Here is a 27,734-nt window from a genome sequence, read left to right on the forward strand (position 1 = left end):
CATTTTCCATCAACGTTTTAAATTACAAGTGTATGCGCAAGACCGAAGGGTAGAAAAAATAGGCCTTTTCAGTATAGACAACAACCACTCTCAAGAGCGGAAAACGCGCGCGCGACAGTCTCGCGCGGCATGGAAACTCGACATGAAATGGCGAATTTCTTACGTTCCCGCAGTTTTGTAAAGTTCTTAAATTTAACCAGGACTAATGGCGAAACTTTTACTCTTTGTTCATACCAGGTATGGAGAAGAAAACCCACGCGATGTCGCCTGAAGAACGGAAAATAGTAGCGATCCATGAGGCTGGGCATGCTGTGGTAGGGTGGATGTTAGAACACACGGACCCACTGCTTAAGGTGACTCAAGAAAGAATTTTCAACCGTTATAATGAACCGAAGCCCAGTGGTCTTCTCAGTTTAGATATATTGATATTCAGCTTCACGATGAGGTTTAGAGGACGTAGACAAAGGAATTTGTATGATCTCATTTATTCACTTCTGTTGTTTTGTGTCCTCAAGGCTTTAGATACTAGTTCGAGTACAAGCACAAGACTTTCCAATAGGGAAAGAGTGTGCGCGCGTGAACCAGCCTCGTTCCCGAGAGAGGACTCTGGGAACGAGGTTGCGTGTGAACCATTGTCATTTTGGCGGGAAAACGAGATAGCCGTCGTCATTTTACTACGAGTTTTTGTGAGAACGCCGTTGCGGTGAAAACAAGTCCTCGAAACATAGGTGATCTCGTCTTTGTGGAATCACGTAAAGGCTTAGCTATCATCTATCAAAATAACTGCTTCAAATTCGTTGCTCTAAAAGAGCAAATTGGTGCTTCCTGGGAAATATTTCTTCTTAGTTCTTCGCTAAAAACTTGTAGACAAATTTCCTATTTGTAGTGGTACTCGTTTACTAGAATCTAAAGCTCTCTAACATTTGGACAGCATATTATTGTATGGTTACAGGCCGCACTTTAGTCTTCTCAAACGTAATTCAAGACGCAGAGAAACTAGTAAACATCTCGGTAAACCAGTGCCATTTTCACACAGAAAACACGAAATACATTTTACTTTGAAGGGTGAATGACCCAAAAGTCGAACAGCAGAGAGCAGACTGGATTGTTATCTGTAACTAAAGCTGTATTCCGAGCGAGTGACATGGTTCGTACAAATAAGTATTTCGAGTAAAGAGTGATCTCTTTTGATTTACCGAGTTAACACTGTAGAAAAACTGAAATTAAGCAGATTCGTGTTGCTAGATTCATTAAAAAACAACTCTTAAAACTCGTATGGTGTTTTTGTGCATTTTTTTTCTGAATTTCTTCAAGTCGCGTTTTTCTCAGATTTGTTCCTTTTTTTTAGCCGTTCTCTTTGTTTCTTGATTTAGATTTCGTGATTAAATGAATTTTTGCTGGGATTTATGTTCGTGAGAGCTGACAGTGTGTTGTTTCATTTTTCGCTTAGGTCTCCATTGTTCCTCGTACCAATGCTACCTTGGGTTACGCACAGTATCTTCCTTCTGATAACAAACTGTACAGTACAGAACAGGTATTAATGCGCCAATCAATTTGAACCTTCAATATCCCCACTCCCCACCCCTTCCCCCCCCCCCCCCCGGGTATTTGACCAATTTCCGATCCCGGGGAGTAGGGCATTTGATGCGAAGGCCTTCCAGGGGGTGGGGGATTTGAACTTTACCCGGGTGGGGTGGGGAATATGCACTTGAAGTGTCAAGTTTACACCTTTCTGCATGTCTAGCGAATACACGTGCTTCCAAGGTCCTGATCCATGGTCGAATTCAAGAAGAAAATATCGCTTTTGTAAAAGACGATTGGCTCAACCAAAAGGGTCTCCGCAAACTTTGCAGTGTTTTCAACGGAAATTTGACTGAATGTAAATGAACAAGTTTCCAAACAGTATATTTGACCGTCAAATTCAGCGTATTAGGGTGGGACATTTGAACGGCTTTTTGGTCCTGCGGGACGGGAATTTGAACAAGCCAATTTTCAAAAGTTCAGTTCCCCGGGTGTTGTCCGGGAGGGATGTTGAAGTATCAAATTGGGCCGCTTTCATGCGGAAACTGGGTTCTTTTAAAATGATGACAAAGTGTGACAATTGTGGGATGAGGCTGAGGGTGACAAGGTCACAAGTAGCGCGCATGCGTGCCTTTGTTTTAGGGTTTCTTAAACCCCTCTTTATAACGGATAATAGGTGGCATATTGTGAACCTTCCAACACCAATCTGGGAACACTACTTTGCCACTGAACACGCTTTTATAGATCTTGTCATATTCGTAATGCACCTTCGACTCCAAAAACTAGGCGGGTTTGGCGTCAATTCTTTCTAAACCATATCCTCGGCTTCTCAATGTTCGTTGTTTCAAAACTTCTCACCAGTACAACTGTGACGGCCATCGGGGTAAGGTTAGTCCCGCCAAGCAGTAGAGAAGTGTTATTGCCTTGAAATTATGCACTTATGTAATGAAGTCCTCCTCGTTCTTCTTTTTGCGCAGTTGTTTGATCGAATGTGTATGATTCTTGGAGGAAGAGCAGCGGAGGCAAAGATATTCAAGAGAGTTACTACAGGTATCTAGAAATGTTTGTAACTTTTTGTCGTAAGAAATCTTTGTAATTTCTATTTATTGCATAATGTTGTCATTAAGGCCTGTTCCAAACGTCGGGCTACTGCCGTGCCGAACGAAATTCAAGAATTTAATTCGACTTAAACACGGCAGTAGCACGACGTTTGAAACCATTTAGTTCGGCAGGCTGAATTAAGTTCGGCACGACTATTTAGCACGGCAGTAGCACGGCAGGCCTTGTCGTGCCGCACGGCAGTAGCGCGACTTGGTTTCAAACGGCGCGCTATTGCCGTGCCGAACAAAATTCATAAATTATTTTAATGTATTTTGGGTTAATTTGCTCGTTCTACGCATTTCCATATTTTAGAATTTGGCGCGACTGAATTAAATTTGACGTTTGAAACCACTGCCGGATCAAATTGATTAAAGTTCGGCACGGTTTTAGCACGACGTTTGGAACAGGCCTAAGTCTGCGCGATGAAATTTCTCATAAGTGCCACCGCATAAATTCCGGAAAAAATTTTAAAGTTTATGATGATCATGGGGAGACCAATCCGGCCCGATTGTTTTGTTTTGTCCTTGTTGTCGTCTTTGTTTTTCTTTTTTTAAATTCCTTTTGTTTATCTATTAACTGGTTAAATTTCGTCCCTAATAGGAGCTGAAGATGATCTTCGTAAAGTAACTGACATAGCCTACAAACAGGTGAACACACTTGATTGATTTGAAATTTTAATGTCTATTTGTTACATTTACAAGTGGATACTAGGACACGAAGTGATACCTTGAAAGAAAGGTTTAAATTTTTGACTGAAACCGTGTACCGTGTACCGTTCTTCCTTGATTAACGTTCCTCTCTCGATAATAGCTTTTGCGCGGTTCGTGGGGATCCAGAAGAGAGAGATTCAGAACTGTCTTTGAAAAGTGCTGTAAAATTGCTAGTGTTAACACTAAAACCGGTCGATTTGGAGTAGTTTTAGTGTTAACCGGAGTACCAGGTCCTCCTAACAGGAGGGGTGAAGGTGGAGGGTAGAAAGGGAAGGAGGCTATTCTTTCCTTTTCCATCGTTTCGCCCTTGCCCCACCCCCTGATACTCAGGTAATTTTAGTCTAGCATGAAATCTTTTCGGGCTTCTATGCTGTTTTTTTCTTTCTGTTAAAATGCTTGCTGGATTGTAGTATTTTTGCCATGCTTTGTTACAGATTGTGACGTTTGGAATGAACCAGCGAGTCGGCAACATCTCATTTCCTGTTATTAAACCATCTGAGCCAGCGAAGAAATTCTACAGCGACAAACTCGCCAAGCTTATGGACGAGGTATGTTCATGCTTTTTGTCAAGCGTTTGGGTTTTGTCGAGTATTAAACCAATGACGCCGTAGTTCCCATTGGAAGAACGTTCAGGGATTTAAAACAACTGAACTATTCAAGGATGGCTAAAGTATAACAAGTTAATTAAATGGTAAATAAGGACCTCAAGCACTCCCTCAAGCAAGCGTGTAACCAATGGTAAGCGCGGGAAAACGTGTACCTTGTGCCAAGGGCGGGAAAACGTGTACCTGGTGCCAAGGGCGGGAAAACGTGTACCTGATGCGAAGCGCGAGAAAACATGGAAGTGGTGCCAAGCGCGGGAAAAGGTGTAATAAAAAGTGCTTATTCTGATTGGTCAGCCAAAAGGAGCAGATTGCTCGATTCTTGAAGAAATTCATCAGGCTAGTAGAAGATAAACAGTCGAGATTGCTCGATTGTTTTAACTTTGAAGCCGTGGCGGCAAACGCGGAAGTGAAGCGAACATTAATAATTTTCTTTTTTAATTTGCTTTTTAATCCAGGAAGTTCGCATATTAGTTGGGAAAGCATTTCAGAAGACTGATGCTATCCTTGAGGAAAACTTGGATAAACTTCAGGGTGTAAGTTGACTTCGCATAATTCTTCATATATACCTAACGCACTTTGTGAAAACGTTCAAAATTAATAAGCACGTTGGAGCTGGGTAAGAAATGTCCTTCACTGGAAGAAAAGTCCAGCTCTTAAAAAGGTTTTTTGTTTTTGTCTTATCCTCAGCTTGCTCAAGAACTATTAACCAAAGAAGTTCTCAATTACGATGACGTTGCTGCAATCCTCGGCCCATGCCCTTTTGGTGATAAGAGAACTCGTTTCACCTCGCCTGAGGCAGCTTCCCAGACCGCTATCCTCAGCAGCTGAAAAGATGCTGGCTTTCTTTGGTGGGGAAATGAACGTTTGAAACATCTAAAAGCTCTTATGAGCCAACGGTGATTCCTCAATGTGATATGTTTACCGTGGAATTCAGCAGAATCGTTTGTACGGTCACTGTTTTTGTTGCAACTCAATGCGGTCAGCAAACGCCACTTTTTTTTTTTTTGAAAAGCACGGCCTGGCAGTGGTTACTGACATATCCTTTGTTTCAATTAAACGCGCTACGTCTTAAGAAATAAATACTAGAAACCTGTAAGACAGTATTAGAGAATATGTTGTATCAGCTGATTAAGTGTGAGTAATGTTATCAACGCTGGAATTCTGCGAAAACTGGTCAGTTAAACTCGTATGCACGTGTTTGTTGACCGAATTATCTACATAGGTTGTAAAGAGTAAAATTACGGGCCTTCATGTTTATATGTGCCACTGAATGTTTGTAAATAAAGCTTCCTACCTTTGCATCCACTTGTTGAGTTGTTGATGTGGTGTCACCTAGGCCCTGTTCAAACGTCGCGCTATCAATTTGCGGAACTCAATAGACCCCTTATTGCTCGGCGGCCATGTTGAGCCTCGCGGGAATAAAAAGCCTTTTTTTCGCACGGCAAGCATCGGCCAGACGTCAGACGCGAATTCAGTGAGAGGCTTGCCGTGCGAAAACAAAGCTTATATTCTCCTGAGATAGAGCATGGCCACCGTGTGGGAAAAGTATATTCGTCTTCACTTTGAAGTCCCTCATCATCATCGAATGACTATGAACGTGGCGACGGAATAGAGGAGGCGGGAAGTTTACATGAGGCGGGGAAGGCGAGGTCACGCCGTATGCCCAGGGCGAAGGGGCAGGAAAAGACTTCACGTTTTTGCAGTGGAAAAAATCGAAGAGGCGAAAAACACTAACGTTGGGAACTAGACATGAAGGGTACGAAAAGAGGGAACGGTAGAACCCCTCGCCCCTCCCCCCCCCCCCCCCCCTCCCTCAAGATTATGGAAAATCACGCAAGTGTTTAAGGGAATCACCATTTCTGGTGATTTCCTTAAACACTAGGAGAGCTGTTCCATTCACCGATGGCACCAAGACAATAGAAAAGAAAAGAAACCAGGGTAGAAAGATGTCTTATAGATAGATCTTCCGAGGAACTTCTATATTAATATATGAGCCATTATACCATGGCCGAGAAATGGCGACCATTAAAATTGTCTTCTGGTTGTTCTTGCACAGCGAAATCAGTAAGATCTAGCAATATTTCTTGATTGCTTTTAATAAAACAATTATTCCATTTGCGCTTGTTGGATATGAGATAATTGTAACGCGTTGGCTATGTGTCATGTCATATCCAACGCGCGCTCTTATAATAATTGTTAATTATTATGCGAGTTTCCCGACTCGTTGAAGTTGTTTTACAAATACTTTCACGTCGAATTGGAAAAAAAGAGCTATTAACGGAAGATGTGAAAACTTTGTGATCTGCGAAGCCACAGACGAAGGCGTGTAAAGGGTCTATCTTATTATATTATATTGACTTCAAAATAAAATGAAAACGTGGAAAAATGTTATAACTTTTACGGTATTTTAAATTACTAAAGTATATCGACGGACATTTAGCGGCTGAAACTGAAAGTATAATAAACAAAAAAATTCCAAAATCAGGTTCTCCCTTGGCCTTGGAATCAAATTCAATTTTTTTGCTCACCGGCTGCCTCACATTATGCGACATAAAACCAAGAGCCCATGACAAGTCGTGGACTCCTGATAAAACATATTATTAAAAACTGGATCATTGTATAATGCAATTCAAGGGATTTGATTGGCTGAGCGGCCATGGTATATGAGCAATTATACCATAGCCAAGAAATGGCGGCCATTAAATTGTCTGCTGGTTCTTCTCTCACAGCGAAATCAGTTAGATCTAGCAATATTTCTTGATTGTTTTTAATAAAACAATTATTCCACTTGCGCTTGTTGGATATGAGATGATTATAGCCAACTCGGCGCTACGCGCCTCGTTGGCTATCTATCATCTCATATCCAACGCGCGCTCGTGGAATAATTGTTAAATATCCGACGGTGCATACAACTTGATGGGAATTGGAAAAAATAATAATTTTATGTATTCAAAAGGATTTAATTTTAATTGAAAAAAGCTTTAGTATTGAAAACAGCTTTTTAAGTGAAAAAAAGATGATCTTTTTCTTCCACATTGATGTGACATCTTGAATATTGACTTAATCGTTGGTTTGTTTTTCATTCACGTATTGAAATTTTACAGAGTGGTTCAAAATATGTTGAAATTACTGAACCTGAGGGTTAGAAATTGAAAGTGTCTTCATGTCTTCAATTATACGGATGTTGCTTTCAGTTGAGCTGTGGGTGTTCAGGCTTAATTAAAATGAAAACAATTCTGCGGGTTATTGAAAATATGCAGCACCTAAGGAGAATCCGCGGGTAATGACTGATTAAAGTTATTTCATACGCGCATGCTCCGTTCAGTGGCTCAGCCCCTTACCTTTTCATGCGCATTCCAAGGTTTACCCTTACCCAATAAAATGGACCTCTTTCTTACACCTCAAAGAAAGGCCAAATAGAAAAGAATTTGTGTACAAAAAACAATTTCATGTTTGAGCAAGGCTGCTTTATCTAAAATTTGCTTAGTTTTTACCAAATTTTAGCAAAATTCCCGCGACAATGCCCCTTTCATGATCATGAAGTACACGACATTGAAGGTTTAAGCCTCAACTATAATTAACAATAATAACTCTACGAGCGCGCGTTGGATACAACATGACAGAGAGCCAACGAGACGCGCAGCGCCCAGTTCCTATGATCATCTCGTATCCAACAAGCACGATACGAGTGGGATACTTGTTTTATCAAAAACAACCGGGAAGAGGTTGTTAAATATTGCTTTCTTTTCCCCCTGACACGTTCTCTTACCATGTTTGTGGGGCATGGTATAATGGTTCTTATGACGTGGCCGTCAAACCAATAAAATTCTAGAACAGCGTTAATGAGTAATTAAGTTTTTAATAATTCCAATGAGACATTAACTCTGTAAACAACATATATTCAAAGTTGCAAGCTGAGCTAAAGACGGGTATCAAAATACTCAGGCTGACCTATCCCATCATTCCTAGGATGTCGAGGTGAGTTGAACTTGCATTTGTCAAAACATTTCTTCAATTCTTCCATAAATATTGGCATTCTATAACAATACACCACTGGGTTAACGACTGAATTGGCCGTATGTAAAACAATTGTTGCCAGCATAACGACTCTTGAAACACAGTTCTGACATACCATAGCTAAAGTGTAAGTAACTGTAGCTGGAAGCTAGCAAGCAAGAGACAACCCTGTTACAATAAACAACGTGTTTGACAATTTTATGTTACGTTCCATGTTTCTCCTTTTTTCGTTGTCAAATGTGTGAAGAGCGCGTCTTAATCGCGTACGTATAATCACATAGCTTGCACAGACAACACAGAGGGATGAGGAAATAGTCCCGCTCAGTATTGGCACATCAGTGTATGTAGGGCTTAAAACTTCAACAACTGATAGTACATAAAGCACTTAAGCACCAATGCCGGCTGCCCAGATGAATGCGATGCTTGAAAAATACATCCGGCTACTAACTGTTCGGTGGTGAAGAGGCCATACAACAGCGTAAACACGTTCCAGCGAAATAACGACGAGTGAAAACACCGAAGAACACGAAAATACAATTTGTATAGACGAGATAAGGTGGCTTTTCTGAGAACTAAAAATGTGTATATTAAATTCTGAATAAGTGAACAAATACAGTTGAAGCTGAGTTGCAAGTAAAGTTACCTGCATCACACCCACGAGAAGATCAGCAACTGCGAGATTGATCAAAAGGTAACTTGCCTTCTGTAGAGTTCGTCGCTTTTTCTAAAACACGTAAATAGTGAATGTGTTCCCAATGCAAATAAGGAAATATTCAATGGAAAGAACAACGCAAAATACGATAAAAACTGCAGAAGACATGTCTTCTTAAATACGCTTGTGGTCAAAATAAGTCCAGCTCAATTTATAGAATCCGCCCGAGATAAATCCGAATCTGATAGCTATTTGTTGTGCAAAACTGTTGACCGTTCCCGGCTGACGAAGCAGATGATTTAAAATTAATCAAGGAAGTGAAGGTTATTGTTTATTTAGTTTGTTTTTCTGCTCGGGTGGGCTAAATAAAACCCCATGAAGCCCATGCGCACTGAAAGTAAATAAAGCAGCGCAACGGCGTGACATTCTTCATTTCATTCAATACTCTTAAGTCCTTTAATTTACATAACATACTTTTTTGATAAAAAAACATTATTCATTATATTTGTGGATGTAAATATATGTCCAAAATATTGTCGTCCTCTTATATCTACGCTAGATTAATTATTTATCTCAAGTTTTTTCTACCACGTTATTGTATGACTTAAGGCTAGCTAGTAGTACACTAAGGTTGCAGATAAATTCACAAATGCGTCATAGGCCGAATATTAAATTTCTAAAAAACTAAAAAGAATTGCATAACTGCGAACAAGAAAGTAAGTTTGTGTCGGTAGAGTGATGCTTATTCTGTTGATCTGAGGGGGTGTAATTCTTAAAGGTATTGCTTTGTTTCTTCCCAACAACAAAGCATTTTTCTCTTTAGCAAGCAGTGCCGTTCATCGGAAAATTGAATGAATGAATTTCGTTGTAAAATTTGTTTACCGCATGAAACGAGCAATTTAACAACAAAGGTATTTAACTGACACAAATATCTGGAAGTGCTGACTGACCAAGTGGTCAATAAAAAATGAAATGCAATAACTAACAATTAGTCAAGGAGGAGCGTAGGGCCGAGCTGGCTATCATCTCATATTCAAGAAGCGTGATTGGAATAATTGTTTTATTTTATTAAAAACAATCAAGGCTTGCTAGATCTTACTAATTTCACTTTGCAAGAACAACCAGAAGACAATTTATTGGTCGCTATTTCTCGGGCATGGTATAAAAGCTCATATACCATGACCGCTAAGCCAATCAAATCCCTGGAATTGCATTATGCAATAATCCAGTTTTTAATAATTTATATTATTTATATTATTTAGTATTTATATTATATTATTTAGTAGCTGCCAATACACACGGTGGCACAAATGGATAATTCGACAACATCTATCTTTTGTACTTTCTTCCCCTTTAATCCAGTCTAATTCAACTGAAGCCGCCATACTATACTTTTTGATATTTATTTTTATATTAATCCTATCGATACTATAGTACATACCGTGTTGCACCAACACTTGTGGCAGACTGATTTTGAGACGGATTCGAGATCCCACGCAAAACTAAGAGTGATGGATCTGAGACTGTTGTAGCAGTACAGAGTGCACACTGATTATGAATCAGCTCAGGCCTTGCTGTCATTAAAAAGCACTTTTTCCCTTAACCAGGTTTTTTTGGAGGAAATGGAAGTTTTAATTAGTTCTCTCCCCCTCCCGGATGTGATACAAGTCCAGGGTTACCTTCCAGTATTTTGACCCATTTATATCGTGTACTGAGCAAGGATTCACAATACGACAGTGCAGAGGGAGATCCGTATACACACTAATCTTAACCTTAAGCCATCGACCTATATCGTAGCATTAACCACTGCACCACTGAAGCTGGGAATGAGATGAGGTTAGTATTTCTCGCTAGATAAATTCTATATAAATAGTAAGCTATAAATATATTCACAATATCAAACGTGGTCAACATTAATTAGGCGACCTTGCTCAAACGAAAACCTTGACAACGAAATCAAGCAGCCGCATCAATCCTTCCTCATTTCTACCAAATCGAGATTAGTGAGAAACTGAATAAAGTTGATACTAGTAAAACAGATAATCCAGAAAACGTTCGAATACACACAATAGCTCCCAACTTGCACGAACACAAGGAGAAGGTTCAGAGTTTTGTTCATCAGGAGGCTCGAGCTCAAAGCTTAACTGACTAACACTCACTGTACTTCCTTGATGCCCTTCTCGATTTCAACCTTTTAAGCATTTCTTTAAAGATGGGCATCCTAAAGCTATATATGATTGGATTAATAATGGAATTGCCTACATTAAAAAGTGTTCCACTATAAAGTAGTGGAACTGAACTGACTCCCACTCTCAGAACACATAGATAAAATACGATACACTTCCCGGGAGTCAGCAAACAAATGATAAACAAGGTTCTTGACAACTTCATGTCCTGTTTCTCGTTATTTTGTCTGTTTTGACGTTTTGCGGCGGGAAGGCCGCTCTGAATTGAAGTCTCGTTCGAATACTCAGGTAACTGATGCGGATTATTACGAGAGATGAAAACTGCATGATGCAGACGGGCACCATTCAGACCATTGCATAAGTATAACCGAACACTCCGCTTTGAATGAATTAAGCGAAAGCAATGTTGCCAACGTTAAACCAACTGCCCAGACAACAGCATAAGCACGCTCCAAGAAAATTAGAACAAGGCAAATTAATAAAGACGTGCTTGAAAACATCGTTGGAATTATGACCGCCATGTTGTTTATTTAGTGGCTTCTTTCATCATTGTACTTTTTTCAAAATGCCGTGGAATTGCCCCTGATGCTATACCGGTTAACTCTGTTAATCCTACTAAAAGATCTGCGACGGCCAAGTTGATGAGAGGAATTGAAGTTCGCTTCAGTGGTTTACGGTGAGTACAGAAAACATAATTGGTAAAAATATCCCCGATTGAAATTATTGGGCATTCAAGTACCATGATACTGCAGATGATCTTAGCCGCAGTAGTCTTCACTTTAAAAGCACTTCTAGGCCGAGATAATCGATTACTAGATTTCCGTCTCTTTATCCAGCCTTACTTGTTGGGTATGAACATGGATTAACTACGTTTCTTCACGGGAGTTAACGTTCGTGTTCAAAACGCTTTGCTCGAAGTGTACGTGTTCAAAAGTGACAAGAGTCTTCCGCCAACAAGATGCCACAACCAACGAAGCAAATACCTGAATACCCAAACTTAGTTATTTATTTACTTTGAGCTCAGTTTTAGTCAATAAGTTTTACGGCGTTATTACACCCATTTTGAAATCACTGGTGTTCCTTGCAATCTGATTGGCTCTCAACAGTGCGATTTATTCCCAAATTGCACCATTTTTTGCTCTAAATTGCATCCTTTCTTTAGCCCATCAAAATGAAAATGAAGTAACAAACATAGAATATTAATATTGACAATGATACTCTGTGATTTCAAAATAGGTGTTATGAAGTGGTAATCATTTTGTGTCGTGCAATTTTGGTCTGAAATCATACTTGTGATTTCAAATCAAACTCGCGCTGCGCGCTCGTTCGATTTTGAAATCACGCGCATGATTTCAGACCAAATTGCACTCCACTCAGTTCAATTACCATTATTAATACAACGAAAATCAATTTGTACGCAATTCTATATCCAATTTCGTCAATCTTAAATGATAAGAGATTTGACCAGGATAACTGATTAATTTTCACTCACATGCAACGGATATTACATCTTTTTTCTTCCACGATGAACGTTTTGAAAATCACTTACTACGACTAATAAAACCATTTATTTTGTCCAGTTGTTTGAATTTTCAGTCTAAATAACTAGGAATGCTATCAGGATAGGCCTTATCACGGTTTTCGACGCCATTTTGACGAGTAAGCAAACAGGCTTGAAATAACAGTGTTTGTATCAATGGAAATCCGATGTCAAATAATTTTCATAAAACATCGCTTCTGGAAAATTCATGAATTGGAAACTTTTGGTACTAGGAAAAGGATTTTATGAAAACAATTGGAGGGATATAGCTGTCCAAGAAAGCGTCCAGTCGTGTTTTGAACTTTCCATACATTTGTCTGTATAGTGAAGCAGCCGTGAGCTGCTACTAAAAATAGTTTGCGGGAAAAAATACAGGGAAATGTATGGAAAGTTCAAAACACGACTGGACGCTTTCTTGGACAGCTGCATCCCTCCAATTTTTTTCCTAAAATTCTTTTCCTAGTGCCAAAAGTTTCCAATTCATGATTTTTTCAGAAGCGATGTTTTATGAAAATTATTTGACATCGGATTTCCTTACAAACACTGTTATTACAAGCCTGTTTGCCTACTCGTCAAAATGGCGTCGAAAACCGTGATAAGGCCTAATTTTGTGCTCTTGCAGGTCATTATTCAATGTAGATTTTAAGTTATCTCTCAATTAAACCGCGCTCGTGCATTAGACAAGTAAAGTTAAAGTATTGTCTTCGATAAAACTTTAAGAGTTGTAATCTTTGATTTTTCTCTATTTTACCGCTTTTATTTCTTGTTCTCCTTTGGTTGTAGGAATTGCAATCGTAAATTGTTGGAAGAAAACTATTTTGTCTCTGTTAGGTTTCATCATCCTTAGGTTTGTTTTGCTTGCAAATTTTTTTTCTTCAATCCATGATATTGTAAAGCATGTACAACTAATTCGAATTCGCTCTGTTTTTAAACAACTTCTTCATGGTGGCTTTAAACAATGGCATTCTATAACTGTACACGATTGGATTCACAAGTGAGTTGGCGAATTGTAGAATATCTGCTATCCACAGTAAAATCGATTTTATAGTCACGTTAGCATATTCAACCTTCAAAACCAAAGTGCTGTACATGATTATCACTGGAAGCCAACAAGCAAACGACAAACCAATGACAACGAACAAAGTTTTGGACAATTTCACGTTCTGTTCAGTAGTTTTCCTGTTATGAGCTTCAACTGCAGGATTCTTGTTCTGTAGACGCTTTCTAATTGTCATGTATGCCGCCAAAATCACGCAAAGACAGACAAACAACATTGACTTACCAATTAAAAACGAAATCCTCCTGGCTATTTTGTCGTTAATTGTAAAAAAGAACACAGTCATTATGCATAAGCCGGCAGCCCAAACTAACACAACGCTGAAGATGTAAGTTTGAGTACTTGCAACTCTGTGACGAAGAGGCCAAAGCACAGCATAAGCGCGCTCCAACGAGATTACAAGAAGGAATAGAAGGGAAATGATTGCGAAAGAGCCAACCATCACCGACCATTCATTAACGAAGATAACCTTTCCTTGAGGTATGGTTATGGTTGCTGTGAATATCAGCTCGGTTGCTCCTACAAGTAGATCAGCGACCGCGAGGTTGATCAGTAGAAAGCAAGGTCGTTTGAGAGAAGCTCTTTGATTCCAGAAAACGAACACTGCGAAAGCATTCCCGATGCAGATCAAAATTGTTTCGATTATGACAACAACGCAAAATATTAAAGTTACTGCATTGGACATTATAGGATAGGTAGCGAAAATCCGAACAAGAACCTTTTCTTTTCAGTTGCCTGATAATAAAGTTTGACTCCAAGCAAGGTTCAACAGTTAAAGAGAGGACGGATGATGCACAATTGATAGTCAGCAAGTTTGACGCCTAGCAAGCTTCGACACGTGTCGTCGACCGTACGAGATAGGCGGATGTTGTAAAACTGCAGATTTTTATTTGAATTTTCATCAGTTATCTCCTATCTCTCTCTTATTCAGAGTGCCAGCACCCTTCCGTGATGGCCTTTCATTCTATTCAGACAGATTATCTTCACTAAGGAAATTGAGTTTCCACAATATTTTTCATTATCTTTGAAAAATTTTGCTTGCACCCGTGGCACTTTACTCCTTTCCTGTCATGCAGGTTTTGTTTACATTAAAAGTGGAAGGTACTTTTTTAATTTTCTGATACGAACTCTTGAAAATGGCTTGCGCATGCAAACAAAAAAACTGTATTATCAAGAACTTTCAGGTCTAAAAAAATAATAAGTTTTAATAGCAAAATTTTCAAACTTACACTTAGTGCAGAGTGACATGAAAATAATTTGCCTTGAGCTCCTGGCCTTTGGCAATCTAATAAAACATGAGAAATTCAAGAGTAGATTTAAGAATTTGTTCATGCTTTGCGTTCGTATATCGAGTTATGGATGCACGCAATTGCACGAGAGAAGCGTAAGAGTTCAGCAACACTAGCTTCTTGAATGCTTTTCAAACTTCCCAAGTGCATCCATAACTCGATATACGCACCGCTAAAAGCACAGACCAATTCTTTTATAACATAGTGAAAATAAAGTAAATGATTCCTGGAAAACAGGTTTTTTTCTTGATTAATTACAAAATTCTCTGTACAAAAAAAAAACGTGAAAGTGGTTTCTGATATCGGTTTAATCTGAACGTTTCATTAAACTTCGACAAACTCTTATAAATATACGTTTTTTTTTTTGTGTTGTCTCTCTGTAAAAAGTTTTTTATAACATAGCGCGCGCATGCTTCCTCCTTCTGACTTGCACACGTCATCGGATGGACGTCCGGCCGTGCGTACGGATGAGACTAAAGTTGCTCCACAAGAGTATTACTGACCCCCTCTTGGACGGGATGCTTTGTCATGCACAGGGCTACCCCCAGCAGTTTGATGCCGGTACCCATTTATACACCTGGGCCCACTTGCTCGAAGCATGGTTAGCGCTAACCATTGATTAAGAGGTATAAAGTCCTATAGGTTGTTATGGTATTTAACCCTTGGTTAGCGCTAACCATACTTCGAGCAACTGGGCCCTAAGTGACAAGATAACATGGAGTGCAGTTAAATCCTTGTTTTAAGAAACACGCAACATGCAATACTGAGAAAAAAGCAAAATCAAAAAAGTAAACAATAAGCAAGGGACCGGAAACGAAAATGCTGCAAGTATACGCATGATCGGTAAAAGATCTAATCAGCCGAAAATATAAATGACTCAAATTTCTGCTGGGCTGATCGGACTGCGTAGAAAATGTAACACGACAGCGACATGATAGAGACCAAACCGAGAATCAACAGAATGCGGCAACCGTGGACATCTGTTTCGAGCTGGTTACAGAGACCTATCTTCGAACCACTGCCCTCCAATTTTGTGACTAAAAGTCTGATTGAACGTCCAGCGCGCTAACACTACACCCCCGTGCCGGCCGAATGTCTTGGGAACGTATTGTTAAATAAAAGAGAGAGCGTCAAAATCTGCAATGAAACGCTAAAAACTTTCACTCTGAAAGCGTGCTGTTAAATCACCAACATTTTATTTTTTTATACACAAAAAACTAACAGAAATTAATTCGGTGTGTAAAACATGATTAACTTTGCAATGTGTATTTATAACCAACAATTCTTTGTTAGAAATCCTTTTAAAAAAGTCCCTTTTAAAGGGTTTCAGATACCGTACTTACTGAGCAATACTTTTACAGCTTAAAATAACTACTGGAAAGAAGTTTTTTTTTTATCCGCTTGAAAGATTAACATGCATTACAAACGTTTTGAACACCGCCGCGTTTTTGGTCCTCCAACACCAATCGTGGTCTTATATATGTCCAGAAATGCACGCTAATGAGATTCATGAATTGTATGATAGACATCACAAGGGGTCCCCTAACCTTAATTCTCACTAAAACGCACATAACATAATTCTGTCAGACATGAAGTCATACGAAAACGACAAAAAGGCCTGTTTTAAATGTAGTACCCAAATTCAGGGTTAGGTGCATTTCTGGACATAATTCCTTATAACGCAACCTACCTACTCAGTAGACAATAGCAACTCTTCAGTGTTCTAAATTACTCCAAACTAAAAAACTCTTATTCTAAAAGTTTCAAATGCTCTATGATATCGGATATGACTAGGGGTCTACTGCTAAAATGATAAATGATTTTACTAGAAAGGCCTTTCTTTCAAAACAGTCGAATGAGCATTTTTACTTTTTAACGCTTTTTAAAGCGTTCCAAAGGTCACTGGACTAAAGTATACTTTTAAACTGGCAAAAAACAAATGCAATAACTTGTGCGGAGCTGTACTGAATTTCCGTGTTTTGACGTTCCATTCTGGAAGATGTTTTTGTTTATTTAATATACTGCAAACAACAATTTTTCCTCCATGTTCAGATGCAGAAAGAACTAGAAAGTGCTTGCAATGCATTAACTCTCTATTCTAGAGCCTTTTTGTGGGAGAATGGTGTCAAACTTTTATTTCATTAACTACGTTTAACAGTATAAAAGTGCATGTAAGAACACGCTTTGGGTTTCTCTTCAGGGAAGATGTTTACGTCCAATTGCTTATGGTTCTTCTTCAATTGAGCTGACTGTCATGGCTCCATAGTAGCAGCTTCTTATCAAAAAAAGAATACCACTTACAAATGCACCAATCCACACCACATAGATACCTACAGAGAACAAAGGAATAGTTAGTCACTATACTGACCCGAATTGTGTACACGTACAGAATGTCACCAAGTAGCTGTTAATCGTAGGCGCTTATTGCTGCCGACAGAACAACTCTGTATGAGCTATCTGGCTCGAAAGACTTTTCGTTACAACCATAGCCTGCCTAGTAAACGTTTCCAGCGAGAGAGAAGCTATTTCCGGTTTCTGGCCGCGCGAGAAATAGGGCGAGCGCCCCCAAAAAACTTTTTTGTTGTTGGCGCTTGCCCTATTTCTCGCGCAGCAGAAACCGGAATTAGCTTTTTGCTCGCTGAAAACGCTTGCAATGCAGGCAGGCTATTACAACCAAGGTTTCCCTTACCTCCAGACGTTTTGGCTATCTCGTATGTCCCAACAGTCACTCCCACACCTGCCAACAAGAGGACGGCTCCAAGGACGCCGTATATGGTGGCACGTTGCTTAGCATAGTCTCCCACAGGGGAGCTGAAATTATAAAGTATCTTTAATTAAGGCTGGTTTTCATTAGGACATAAGCATAAGCACTTATAGAGATAAGCAAGTGAGAACACCAGCTATAAAAGCATAAGGACAGACGCACAGAAGCAGAAGAAGAAGAAGCCATTTCTTGACTGAATTCTTGATACCAGCTATCCTCGATGTTAAGCAAGACGGCAGACGAATTGTGCCTGTGCATATGTCGCCCCATGCATATCACATTAGTGAATACTGCGACATAAGCATAAGCACAAGAACAAGAAGAACGTTCTTCTTGTACTTCTAAATATGTTTATATCACAGATGTTCCCACTTCCCTAAGATGCGTTTGTGATTATGCTTATGTCTTAGTGAAAACCAGGGCCCAGTAGTTCAAAGCCCGATTAAGCTTATTCTAGGTTAACGTGAACTTTCGTCCGATCTTAATTGCTAATTAATGAAAAATCTTCAAAAAGATTTTTGTTCCTCGGTTTTACCTTAGACTTTTCTTTACCGTTAGCTTAAAATATGTTACCGTAATGATTCGATATAGCGCCCTACTTCCAATAAGCGCCCCCTTCCAAATAACCGCCCCCCCTTCGAATGTGTTTTTGTTAATAAGCGCCGGCACCAGATAGCTTGATAATTGACGCAAGTGACACTGAAGTCATCGACGTCGAATAGATAAACTCATGAACATTCACCGTATCGTACATGTATATTTGTTACTGCTAACATGAACAATTCTTTTAAAAGTAACTGAACTTTCAACAATTTGTTACTGTTACGGTTTCTGTTATTGTTAGTTATTTTATATTTATTAAAGTTTTGTTTTGAATACTAGGTTGTTTCTCAAAAAATTAAATAAGCGCCCTTCTCTCGAATAAGCGCCCTACCTTGAGGTACCAAAAGTAAATAAGCGCCCCCGGGCGCTAAATCGAATCATTACGGTAGTTTTTAAAAACCTCGGTTAATTTTTAATCGGGGATTAGCGTTAATAGGCTTTCGAACAACCGGACCCAGGCTTTACATCATTAATTTGGAGCTCTTCAGGAGAAAGAAGTGGGAGCTACAGCGGGTGTCATCCTCGGCTAGATGGGGTGAGTTGTGACAAAAAACAACAACAAGGTATGACGCTGATTAACTGACATTGCGTTAGAGCGGTTTCCAATTGAGTGTCGTAAAACTAAAACCAAAGTAATTACTCTGGTCAATCAGAAAAAGATGTAAACAACATAACGAGCCAATCAAAATTCGAAGCAAATGCATGTAACTGACGCCAAGCGCGGGAAAGCGCGTGCGGCCAAAACACGATTGGTTTTGGTTTTGCTTCTCATTGGTTGAGAAAGTGGCGCGAATTTTGTTAACCAATCACAGAGCTTAGTAATGCAAAACTAAAAACGCGAAATACTTTCGACACCCAATTGAAAACCGCCCTATCCTATATCTTTACTCACGTTCTTCTGCAGTGGGGACATTTTGCTATGCAGGTCCTCCTGTGGAACTGGGGAGAAAAACTTGGACGTTAACGAATGCACATGTCCAAAACGACCGCACTGAGAATAAAACAAGAGTTTGAAATTACCAGAAAGATGTCATGACAGTAACCACATCTGACACGGAACAAAGCCGGCCTGCCGTGAGCAACGGGCATGGTCATTGTTGGGGGACCGCCTGGAGTTGGAGGAACGGCTAAAGACGGAGGAAAAAGCAAAAAACTCAGTTCACACTACGTGTACTAGCAACAGTAGAAAAACAAACAATACCCAGTTTTAATGACAAGCTATTTCAGACACCTTCCTATATAAAACAAAAAACTTTCCCACCCGGCCCTGGCCCCAAAACTGACCTCATTTTTCTTTTCATTTTAGAACAAAAGGCACGTATTCGGAATTTTTCCGGCTTTCTCTTTCTGGACGTGAACGTCATTGCTTCTACCTATCTTCCATGCCCCAGTTGTTCAAAGGCCGGATACCTTTATCCGCTGAATAAGGCACTATACAGGGTCTAAAATATACTTCACGTTAAACGTTGTCCAAGATTTTCGTACACTCCCAAACTTAACTCTGGTTAGAGTGTGCATATTCGCTTGTACAAGAGAAAATACTGAAATCTTTACACAGATTGAAACTGTTGGATAGTGACTTATCCACAGGATAAAGTTATCCGGCCTTTGAACAACCGCCCCCAGTATAATAAGATCATTTCCGAGACGTGGAAATAGGACATTTTCACTATGGCTTCATTTGACTACACGCAACCACCAATATCCTTCAGTTTTTTTTGTTTTTGTTTTGTTATGCTAATTAGAGCTATTGTTTTCTGCTCTCCACTTGGATTATACAAAGGTCTTGAAGCAAGGAGTCTACAAATGGAAACTTTGATGACTGTACTAAAGAAGTTTTGGCCGAATTGCAAGCTGAAAAAAACAAAAAACAAAAACAAAAACAATGAGTCGGCGGAAGAGTGCTAATCGAGAACAAGACTGAAAAGATGTTTTCAAGGACACCGCAAGGCCTGGTTAACTCAGAACATTTGACCGATTGTTTTGTTATATGATATGGTATTAAATTTCACGTGTTTAAAAAGTTTCGCGCAATCTTTTTCTAGCTCGCGCGTATTAAGGACGGTGCCTACTAATGCCGAAGTATTTTTGTGCGGTTTATGACTATGCGGGAAAAGCAGATCTTAGCGAGGCCTATTGGAATCCAAAAAGAAAATTGGGGGTAACCACGCATTTTTCAGAGATAATAAAACAACAATATCTCTAAAAAGCGCCAAAATATAAAGCAATGTATGGGATTTTTTCCTACATTGAAGCTTAATTTTCTCTGAAAAATGCATGGTTACCCCCAATTTTCTTTTGAGATACCAAAGGCATTTGGTAAGTTCTGCTTTTTCCGTATAGTTTTAAACCGCGCAAAAATATTCCTGTATTAGTAGGCACCACCCATAGGAAACCTGAGTATCTCGCGATGCGCAGAACGTATGCGCAGTAACAATAGTAGGCACCGTCCTTAAATTAAAAGAAATCGCGAAAATTAGTAAGAATAAGATAGTTGTTGTCAAATGAGGCCATCATGAAAATGGCCTGTTAGCTTTCATTCATATGCAAACAAAACTAATTTTCATATGAAAAGCTTTGCACTTAGCCCCGGTTTCATAATAAGGTTCGCAGCAACTCAACCGACATTGTAGACGTTGAACAAGTTGACAAGTTGAGAGGGTTGGAATAATTACAAAGTGTTTCAGGTAACATTTCCGTCGAGCCTTCGTAAGGTTTCGTATTCCAACCAACTAGACTCCATGAAAGCAGCGAGTATAAGAGTTTCCCTTATGGGCGGTGCCTACTAATACAAAAGCATTTTTGTGCGGTTTATGACCATGCAGGAAAATCAGATCTTAGCAAGGGCTATTGTAATTCAACAAGAAAATTGGGGGTAACCGTGCATATTTCAGAGATAATAAAGCAACAATATTTCCAAAAGCGCGAAAATATAAAGCAATGTATGGCAGTTTTTCCTAAAATGAAGCTTGATTATCTCTGAAAAATGCATGGTTACCCCCAATTTTCTTTTGGGATGCCAAGAGAACTTGCTAAGTTCTGCTTTCTCCGTATAGAAACCTGCATATAACGGTCACCCCTGGGAAATGGCCATGTGACCGTTATATACAGGGTGACCGCTGTACACAGGTTTCCTTTAAACTTCTCCGAAAGTTAATAAATAGCATTTTTATTTGCAAATAATCACTCAATTTACGTTAAATTGACAATAACGAGTAACATCAACTCAATAATCACGATAAAAAATGGCCCATAAAATGTCCGTGGAGTACTCATAGGGAGGTGCAGTAAAATTCTACTGGAAGCTAATGAACAACGTCTTTAAGTGGAAAATCACACAATTTACATCTATTGACATCAATTCATCAATTTTAAATAGAAACGCAATAAATACGACAAAAATGCCCACAAAATGTCCGTGGTGTACTTTAAGGGAGGTGCACGGTATACTTTCATCTAAGTTTCCTTGTAGGAAAAGCTTTTAACGCAACAATATGGATTTTCAAGAAGAAAAAAAAATCGGTTATAGTTTTCTGATATTTAGGAACTCGAAGCTTGATTTCATGAAGTATGTCATTGACTTTACTCAGTGTGAAAGAAAGTTCTTCGTGTCCATAGTTCTGAGCAAAGTCTTTCAGCTGCTCTACAAGCCCGACTGTCTGTACTACTGTCTTGACAGCTGGAAGCTATTGTTTGAAAGCAACGGCACTTTATTGTTTCTGCCGCAAGCATGTGTCGGACGTAGGCGATGACATGTATTAATTAGTAGTTGTGTTTAGTACTAATATTTGTATTTTTGTGAGACTCCTGCCTTGGTGGCTGCTATTTAACGAGCTGAGGAATCGTAAACCCAATTTCGTGGCCATTATATAAAGGTAAAAGATAATGAAATTGTAGATTCAGGAAGTCTAAAGGGTGACCACGTCCGTTATATACAAGTGACCGCTATATGCAGGTCAACTTAACAGTAAATATAAAGGACGATTTTTGGGAAGTTGTTCAGCGACCGTTATATACAGGGTGACCGCTATTTACAGGGCCGTTATATACAGGTTTGACTGTAGTTTTAAACCGCGCAAAAATATTAATGTATAGTGAGCACTACCCATAGGAAACCCGAGTATCTCGAGGTGGGCAGGACGTATGCGCAGAAACACCGTCCTTATGTTTTGGTTTCTCTTACCTTCTTGTGTTTCCTCATCGAAGTCATTGATTAAAGGTTTAACGTCACTTGTATTCACTGTGTCGGTTGCACTTGACATAATTGAATGCTGAGTCTTGCCTGCCTGTTTGAAAAATAGGAAAACGTGAATTACGAATGAATTTATCCTGTTGCAAGGTGTAGCACGGTTACCCTAGTGCTAGGGTAACCCTAGCTGCCTTGTAAACACGTCGATGAAAAAAAGAAGAGGAAATGTGGGAGCGCTAGGGTAACCCTCCTGCTAGGGTAACCCTACTACTAGGGTTACCCGGCCTGCTTGTAAACAGGGCCTAAGAACGAAATGTGAACTTAGCCGCTTCGACTTCCTTTTGACCCAAATATCTGCCTCTGGGTCTCCGAGGATGACATTTGCCTCGCTCGCTCTGTAGCCTGCAATGCAGGCGTATTTTTGGAGCGGGAGCGCTGAATAATCCTCCATTGCTGTCATCTTGGGCGAGGAAGCGCCAGAGGGCTGGAGCGAGTCAAAAGTGACCCTAAGGGAGAGGATGACTGGCTGAGAAGCCCCCCCCCCTCCCCCTCAGCCTCCTTCAAATACGCGAACTAAATTTATTATTCAGCGCTCGCCCATGAAAAACGCCTACTCGCCCTGAGACGTTTGCTTACGTTTGCCTGACTTCGACGCGCTCGGCTCACGTGGTGATTCGTGTGTCCTCGGCATTTTCAACCGTTGGCTGGGGTTCTGTTTTCGCGGACGGTCTACTATCATCCGTTAAAAGTCTGCTGCGGGCTACTATCAGTAAGTAAAACACGCTGAGTAAAATTTTACGTTGTTCTCTCGTGAGTTTCAAAGAGTCACGTTTGTCTTTTCGTGTTTGGCAAGCTGTTTCTGTGAATTTCAGGTCCCCGGGATTAGATATTTGGATTTCGCGTTCAACTAGCCGTTGCTCCCCCTTCGATAAAGAAGATGTTGTCGCGCTAAATCAGACAAAACAAGCACTGATATCGATCGCACAGTACATTAGCAGACTTCGTGTCACACAACTCAAGTTCAAAGAATACATCAATTCTTTCAGACCCGGCTTTCAGTCTGCTGACGAGATTCACTTAACATCTCAAACATCGAAGCAAGCTGGGGCGAAGTTAAGAAGCACAAAACGGTAAAAAGAGTGGATTGTTTTATCCAGCGGTTAATTCGCTTATCAGTTCGACAGTTTCGCGGCATTTTGGTAAAATACCTCTTGAGTAGAAAACCAAAATAGTATGCTGGCCTGTAAGTTTCATTTTTCTCAAAGATTGAAAGCGTTTTACCGAAAATGATTTGCATTACTGTATTTTAAAGTTGGACAATGTCACGCAACAGGCGGACCGAAAATACATTCAGTTGTATTTAATGTTTTTAAGTTCAACAACGTAGCTGCGGAAATTTCAAACTCAGCTTCGTTTTTTGCAAATATTTCATCCAGGCCGTGCAATCGCGCAACTTGGGGCTGCAATAGGACAAAGGAGAGTAATTCCTTCTGTTTTGTTACATTTCTCTCCATTTGTTCAACAATTCCACAGAAATTGGACGAAACGTTTTTCCGATCCCACAGCTATTAATTTTGCTACATTAAGATGCTAGTTTTGTGTAATATACAGAAAAAGCCAGATAAAAAAATAACAAATATTCAAATTGCAACGAACGTGAAAGGGTGCACGCTTTTGCTAAATTTGTTCAATTTAAGGTGTCGAACGCACTCTATAATCTATGATTACTGCTAGTACAAGGCGTATAAATGCGTAGAGAAAACCTAATAAATATGGGTCATCAGTGAGCACGTGCAGGTATGAAAGGTGGTTGGATGTTGGCCAACTTCTTGTTTACTTCTGTTTGCATCTTTTATGGGCGGCGGCGACGTCGAGGCCAATAAAATAAGCCAAAAAAGAGACCAATATATCCAGTTATGCTTTGTCACTGATGCAAGAGCAAGCTGAGAGGTGAAACTGAATAATTTTATGAGTGTTGAAGATGTTGCTGTCGACAACAAACAAAGTGTTGTTTTTTAAAGTTGTCTTTGTCAGTCCGTGCTATGACGTAAATTCTGAAAAGTTTACGAACTCTTTCTGCCCGCGATAAAACGTTATTAAATAAAAACAACATGTTTTGACACACGCAAATCAGAACAGAAATATATGAAACAGTACTAGGCCGACAATGTGATACTGAAGATGTTCGGCTTTGAAGCCAAACGGTATTCAACAGCTTGCGCTTCTTTAGTGATCTTCTAAAGCATTTTTTTTTTTAATTTTAACTTTACTGCACACAAACTTGTCTTTCACGACTGAGACTTAAAAAAAGACAAGGAAATATAAGAACGAATTCATTTAACGTGACTCACAAATCAACAAGCGGACCGTGGCAAGCAAAGAAAGCTTGACAAAATTAACAGCACAACTAAACTGAAATTAATCGAAGCTGAAAGCTACAGATCGATCAACTCACAGATTCAGCGGAATATTTAGCGTACTTACCCAAACCAACAGACAGTTTCTTTTGTGTGTGTTAGGCAAGCGTCGAGAAGTAACTTTCGATACCAGACGAAAACCGAGCGTGCAAGGTAACTCAATCTTGGCCACTCAGGTAGCCAATAGCAGCGCAGGATTGGCTTCATCTTGGCTCGGAGCACATTGAATTCCTTTGTTCATGAGCCATTGTACAGTGGTGCTCTATTTGATTTGCCTTTCAATTTCGGTCTTTTTCTGAGGAAAGTCTTACCAAAATCCCTTTCAGTAAAAAAAATATTCAGTATCGAACACTAAACAAGGTTTTTCTCTGTATACGAAGTCGGTCGTGTACATCTGCATGCTTGAACTTTGCACAGCCGGAAATTCTTGACAGAAATATTTAATTAGTGAACTACCAAAAAATTCAACCAGGGTAAGCACATTTTTCTTTCTTGATATACAGTGTGCAAATCTTTTGTTTCTTGACTCTCGGAGTTACCATATCTTTGTTCCTTAATAACGAACAGAGTTAGCATTTCCTTACTTTTCATAAGTAGTTATTAAGGAACTTTCTTTCAATTTTACTTTCTTTGTATTGAATTCCTCAGGTATATGTAAGTCGGTTACGTTTAATGGTTTCGTTTCGGTTATGTTTTAAAGTCAGAATCGAACAGACTCAAAATTCTAATGATTGTTCTTCTGCTCAGTTCGACTAGCTTGCTCTCATGTACCGCAGAAACGCGGTATGAGCAGCGAGATTCGTCCCTGTACGAGTGAGGCGCTTCCATTTCCTCGTTGCGAGTCACGCGAGTTGGAAAAACTCTACTGACACATTTTGTTTTCTCTGTTTTACGCCAGCTGGAGGATTTGTTTATTATTATTATTATTGTTTTTATTTTTTAATTTTTAATTTTTTAAACAATTTTTAATTTTTTTTAAATAAACACTAGTGAGCAGCACACAGCAACAGATCTTGTCAACTTCTTTATTATCTTCTACCGGTTTCGTCTGATAACACAGACTTCGCATATTAAATTTATAGCTGCTGACCTGCTTCTGGGTGCACAACTGTTCATGCTGAGTTTACACGTCTATAGCATTTTTGGTATCAAAAATTCAATCAACTTATTTCATTCTTGTGTTTGTACCTCAGCTCATTTGTTGACCAAGAGATGCTCTGAGAGGCAAAAGTTGCTTGCAGCACAAAGAGTTGCTCAAAACGCTTCACAACCCCGCACTGACTAATTGAATTATAACCTTGAACTGCCTAAATGCAGAACCCATTATTACAAGAATAGCTTCGCATTTAGATGTCGCCATCTTAGATTTAACGGCTCAGATTCGCTGCATGATTTCAGATAGTACTATAAAAAATATGTTATCTGATTCGTTAAAGACGTAGGATCTGTAGATTTTTATACTCGCGATTTCACGTTTATGCTATAAATTTGCGTAAGATTGCAGATGTTTGTTTACGACAGATATCATGAATGTCTAACAAAACCGCGTCGTTGTTCATTGTGGTCTCTCATGCAGTATTAAGAGCTATGGCTTCTTGTAGTTGTTTTCAGCTCTCTTGCTTTGTGGCTTCCATAGATATGGTGATCTTGGAGGTGAGATTTACCTCCATCCTTTGTGGCCTAGCTCGCTGATCCAGCAGTTAAAGACGAAAGTCGGAAGTCTGAAGTCGGAAGACCGAAGTCGAAAGTCGGAAGTGAGAAGTGCGAGGTCCGAAGTCCGAAATCAGAAGTCGGAAGTCACAAGTCCGTAGTCGGAAGTCGGAAGTCTCTCCTTGGCCTTCATATGCCAAAGTCCATTTGTCGCGCGACAAGTTGCAAGATAATGTTGCCCGTTTTACTTGGCCTTTACAACTCCTATTTCAGGCAAACGTTGAGGCCGTACAAACCTTTATGCAATTCATCGCTTGTAAAGGGGTGTACCCCTATTGTATCTTGTTCACCGACTTACACCTCCCCCCTCGTCCCGAAAAGCGCAAAAAGCCCTGTCACTACAGAAACAAGAAGTGTTAATATTTTTAGTTGCTATCAAATGAAAGGAGTATAACTGAACAATTAACAAACACACAGATCAAACACGAAGTTTCTTTATCATTTCTATTTGCCATTGCGATTTTTCATATGAAGAACTGGGAAAAGCGAGGTCACGCAGTATGCCCAGGGCGAAAGAACAGGAAAATACTTCATGTTTTTACAGTGAGAGAAATCGAAAAAGTGGAGAACACTAACGTTGGGAACTGGACATGAAGGGTACGGGAAGTGGAAACGGTAGAACTTCTCCCCCCCCCCCCCCCTCCCCCTCCCCAACCTCACTTCAAGATTATGGAAAATCACGCAAGTTTTTGAGGGAATCACCATTTCATTTGATTTTGTTCATTTTGACAGTCTTGTTTTTTCAAAATAGTAGAGATATAGTTTCGTCTAAGGTGCCTACTTTTGTTACTGTGCATACGTTATGCGCATCTCAAGATACTCTGGTTTCCTATGGGTGGTATCTACTAATACAAGGATATTTTTGTGTGGTTTAAAACTATGCGGAAAAAGCCTTGGTACCCAAAACCAAAATTTGGGGTAATAATAATAATAATAAAATTTAAACAGGAAAGCTCTCTCACCCGAGGGTGATCTACAGAGAGGTCCTGATCCAAAATAACATTAAATTAATAAAGGTCAGGACACAAATGACAAATCTTAAAAAATACAAAAGTAAAGTAAACCATAGATTAAGAGATCTAAACTGACATATGGTGTCAGAGTTCTTCACGTCACTGTCCAAGGCATTCCAGTCTTCAAAGGCATGGTAACAGGTTCTTTGTTTGCCCCAGTTCTGTTTTACTGATGAAAGTCTAAGATGATCTTTGCAACGAGTGCTATATTTATGTACATCGCTGTTTCTTTATAATTCCAATTTATGAGATGTAATTCCATTCACGCATCTATAATCATACAAGCAGCGATGGAAGTGCCTGCGTTGTTGTTTTTTCGCTTGACTATCTCTAACAAATGCCTAGTTACCCCCAATTTTC

General features: G+C 39.6%; 2 protein-coding genes and 1 long non-coding RNA gene across 4 annotated transcripts in view; 1 reads left to right on the forward strand and 2 right to left on the reverse strand.

Annotated features, from left to right (window-relative positions):
• Nucleotides 1–5,242, forward strand: part of LOC146462429 (mitochondrial inner membrane m-AAA protease component paraplegin-like) — a 32,078-nt gene extending 26,836 nt beyond the window's left edge. Inside the window, exons 15-21 of the mRNA XM_085085661.1 lie at nt 238–353; nt 1,451–1,534; nt 2,499–2,571; nt 3,223–3,269; nt 3,767–3,880; nt 4,393–4,470; nt 4,625–5,242. Coding sequence (XP_084941787.1) covers nt 238–353; nt 1,451–1,534; nt 2,499–2,571; nt 3,223–3,269; nt 3,767–3,880; nt 4,393–4,470; nt 4,625–4,765 — 653 coding nt within the window. The 3' untranslated portion in view covers nt 4,766–5,242. The remainder of the gene's footprint in view (nt 1–237; nt 354–1,450; nt 1,535–2,498; nt 2,572–3,222; nt 3,270–3,766; nt 3,881–4,392; nt 4,471–4,624) is intronic.
• Nucleotides 5,243–15,852: 10,610 nt separating this feature from the next.
• On the reverse strand, nt 15,853–24,857 carry LOC146462432 (type 2 phosphatidylinositol 4,5-bisphosphate 4-phosphatase-like). 2 transcript variants are annotated; one of them, XM_085085642.1, is made up of 6 exons: nt 24,719–24,857; nt 22,229–22,331; nt 19,066–19,172; nt 18,938–18,984; nt 17,368–17,489; nt 15,853–17,008 (listed from the first exon to the last, which is right to left on the reverse strand). In XM_085085642.1, the coding sequence occupies exons 2-6, from the start codon at nt 22,305–22,307 to the stop codon at nt 16,902–16,904; spliced, it is 462 nt and encodes a 153-aa protein (XP_084941768.1). In that variant the 5' UTR covers nt 22,308–22,331; nt 24,719–24,857; the 3' UTR covers nt 15,853–16,901. The 2 variants fall into 2 exon arrangements, with proteins under 2 accessions (XP_084941768.1, XP_084941769.1); XM_085085643.1 differs by having other exon boundaries at nt 22,229–22,327; nt 24,715–24,854.
• On the reverse strand, nt 20,736–22,149 carry LOC146462433 (uncharacterized). Its single transcript, XR_014857138.1, has 2 exons — nt 22,096–22,149; nt 20,736–21,087 (listed from the first exon to the last, which is right to left on the reverse strand). It is a non-coding gene; the product is annotated as an uncharacterized LOC146462433 (long non-coding RNA).
• Nucleotides 24,858–27,734: the final 2,877 nt, after the last annotated feature.

This window comes from Pavona decussata, unplaced genomic scaffold (genome assembly GCF_977016875.1).
Source record: "Pavona decussata unplaced genomic scaffold, jaPavDecu1.1 SCAFFOLD_188, whole genome shotgun sequence".
NCBI classification, from domain to species: domain Eukaryota; kingdom Metazoa; phylum Cnidaria; class Anthozoa; order Scleractinia; family Agariciidae; genus Pavona; species Pavona decussata.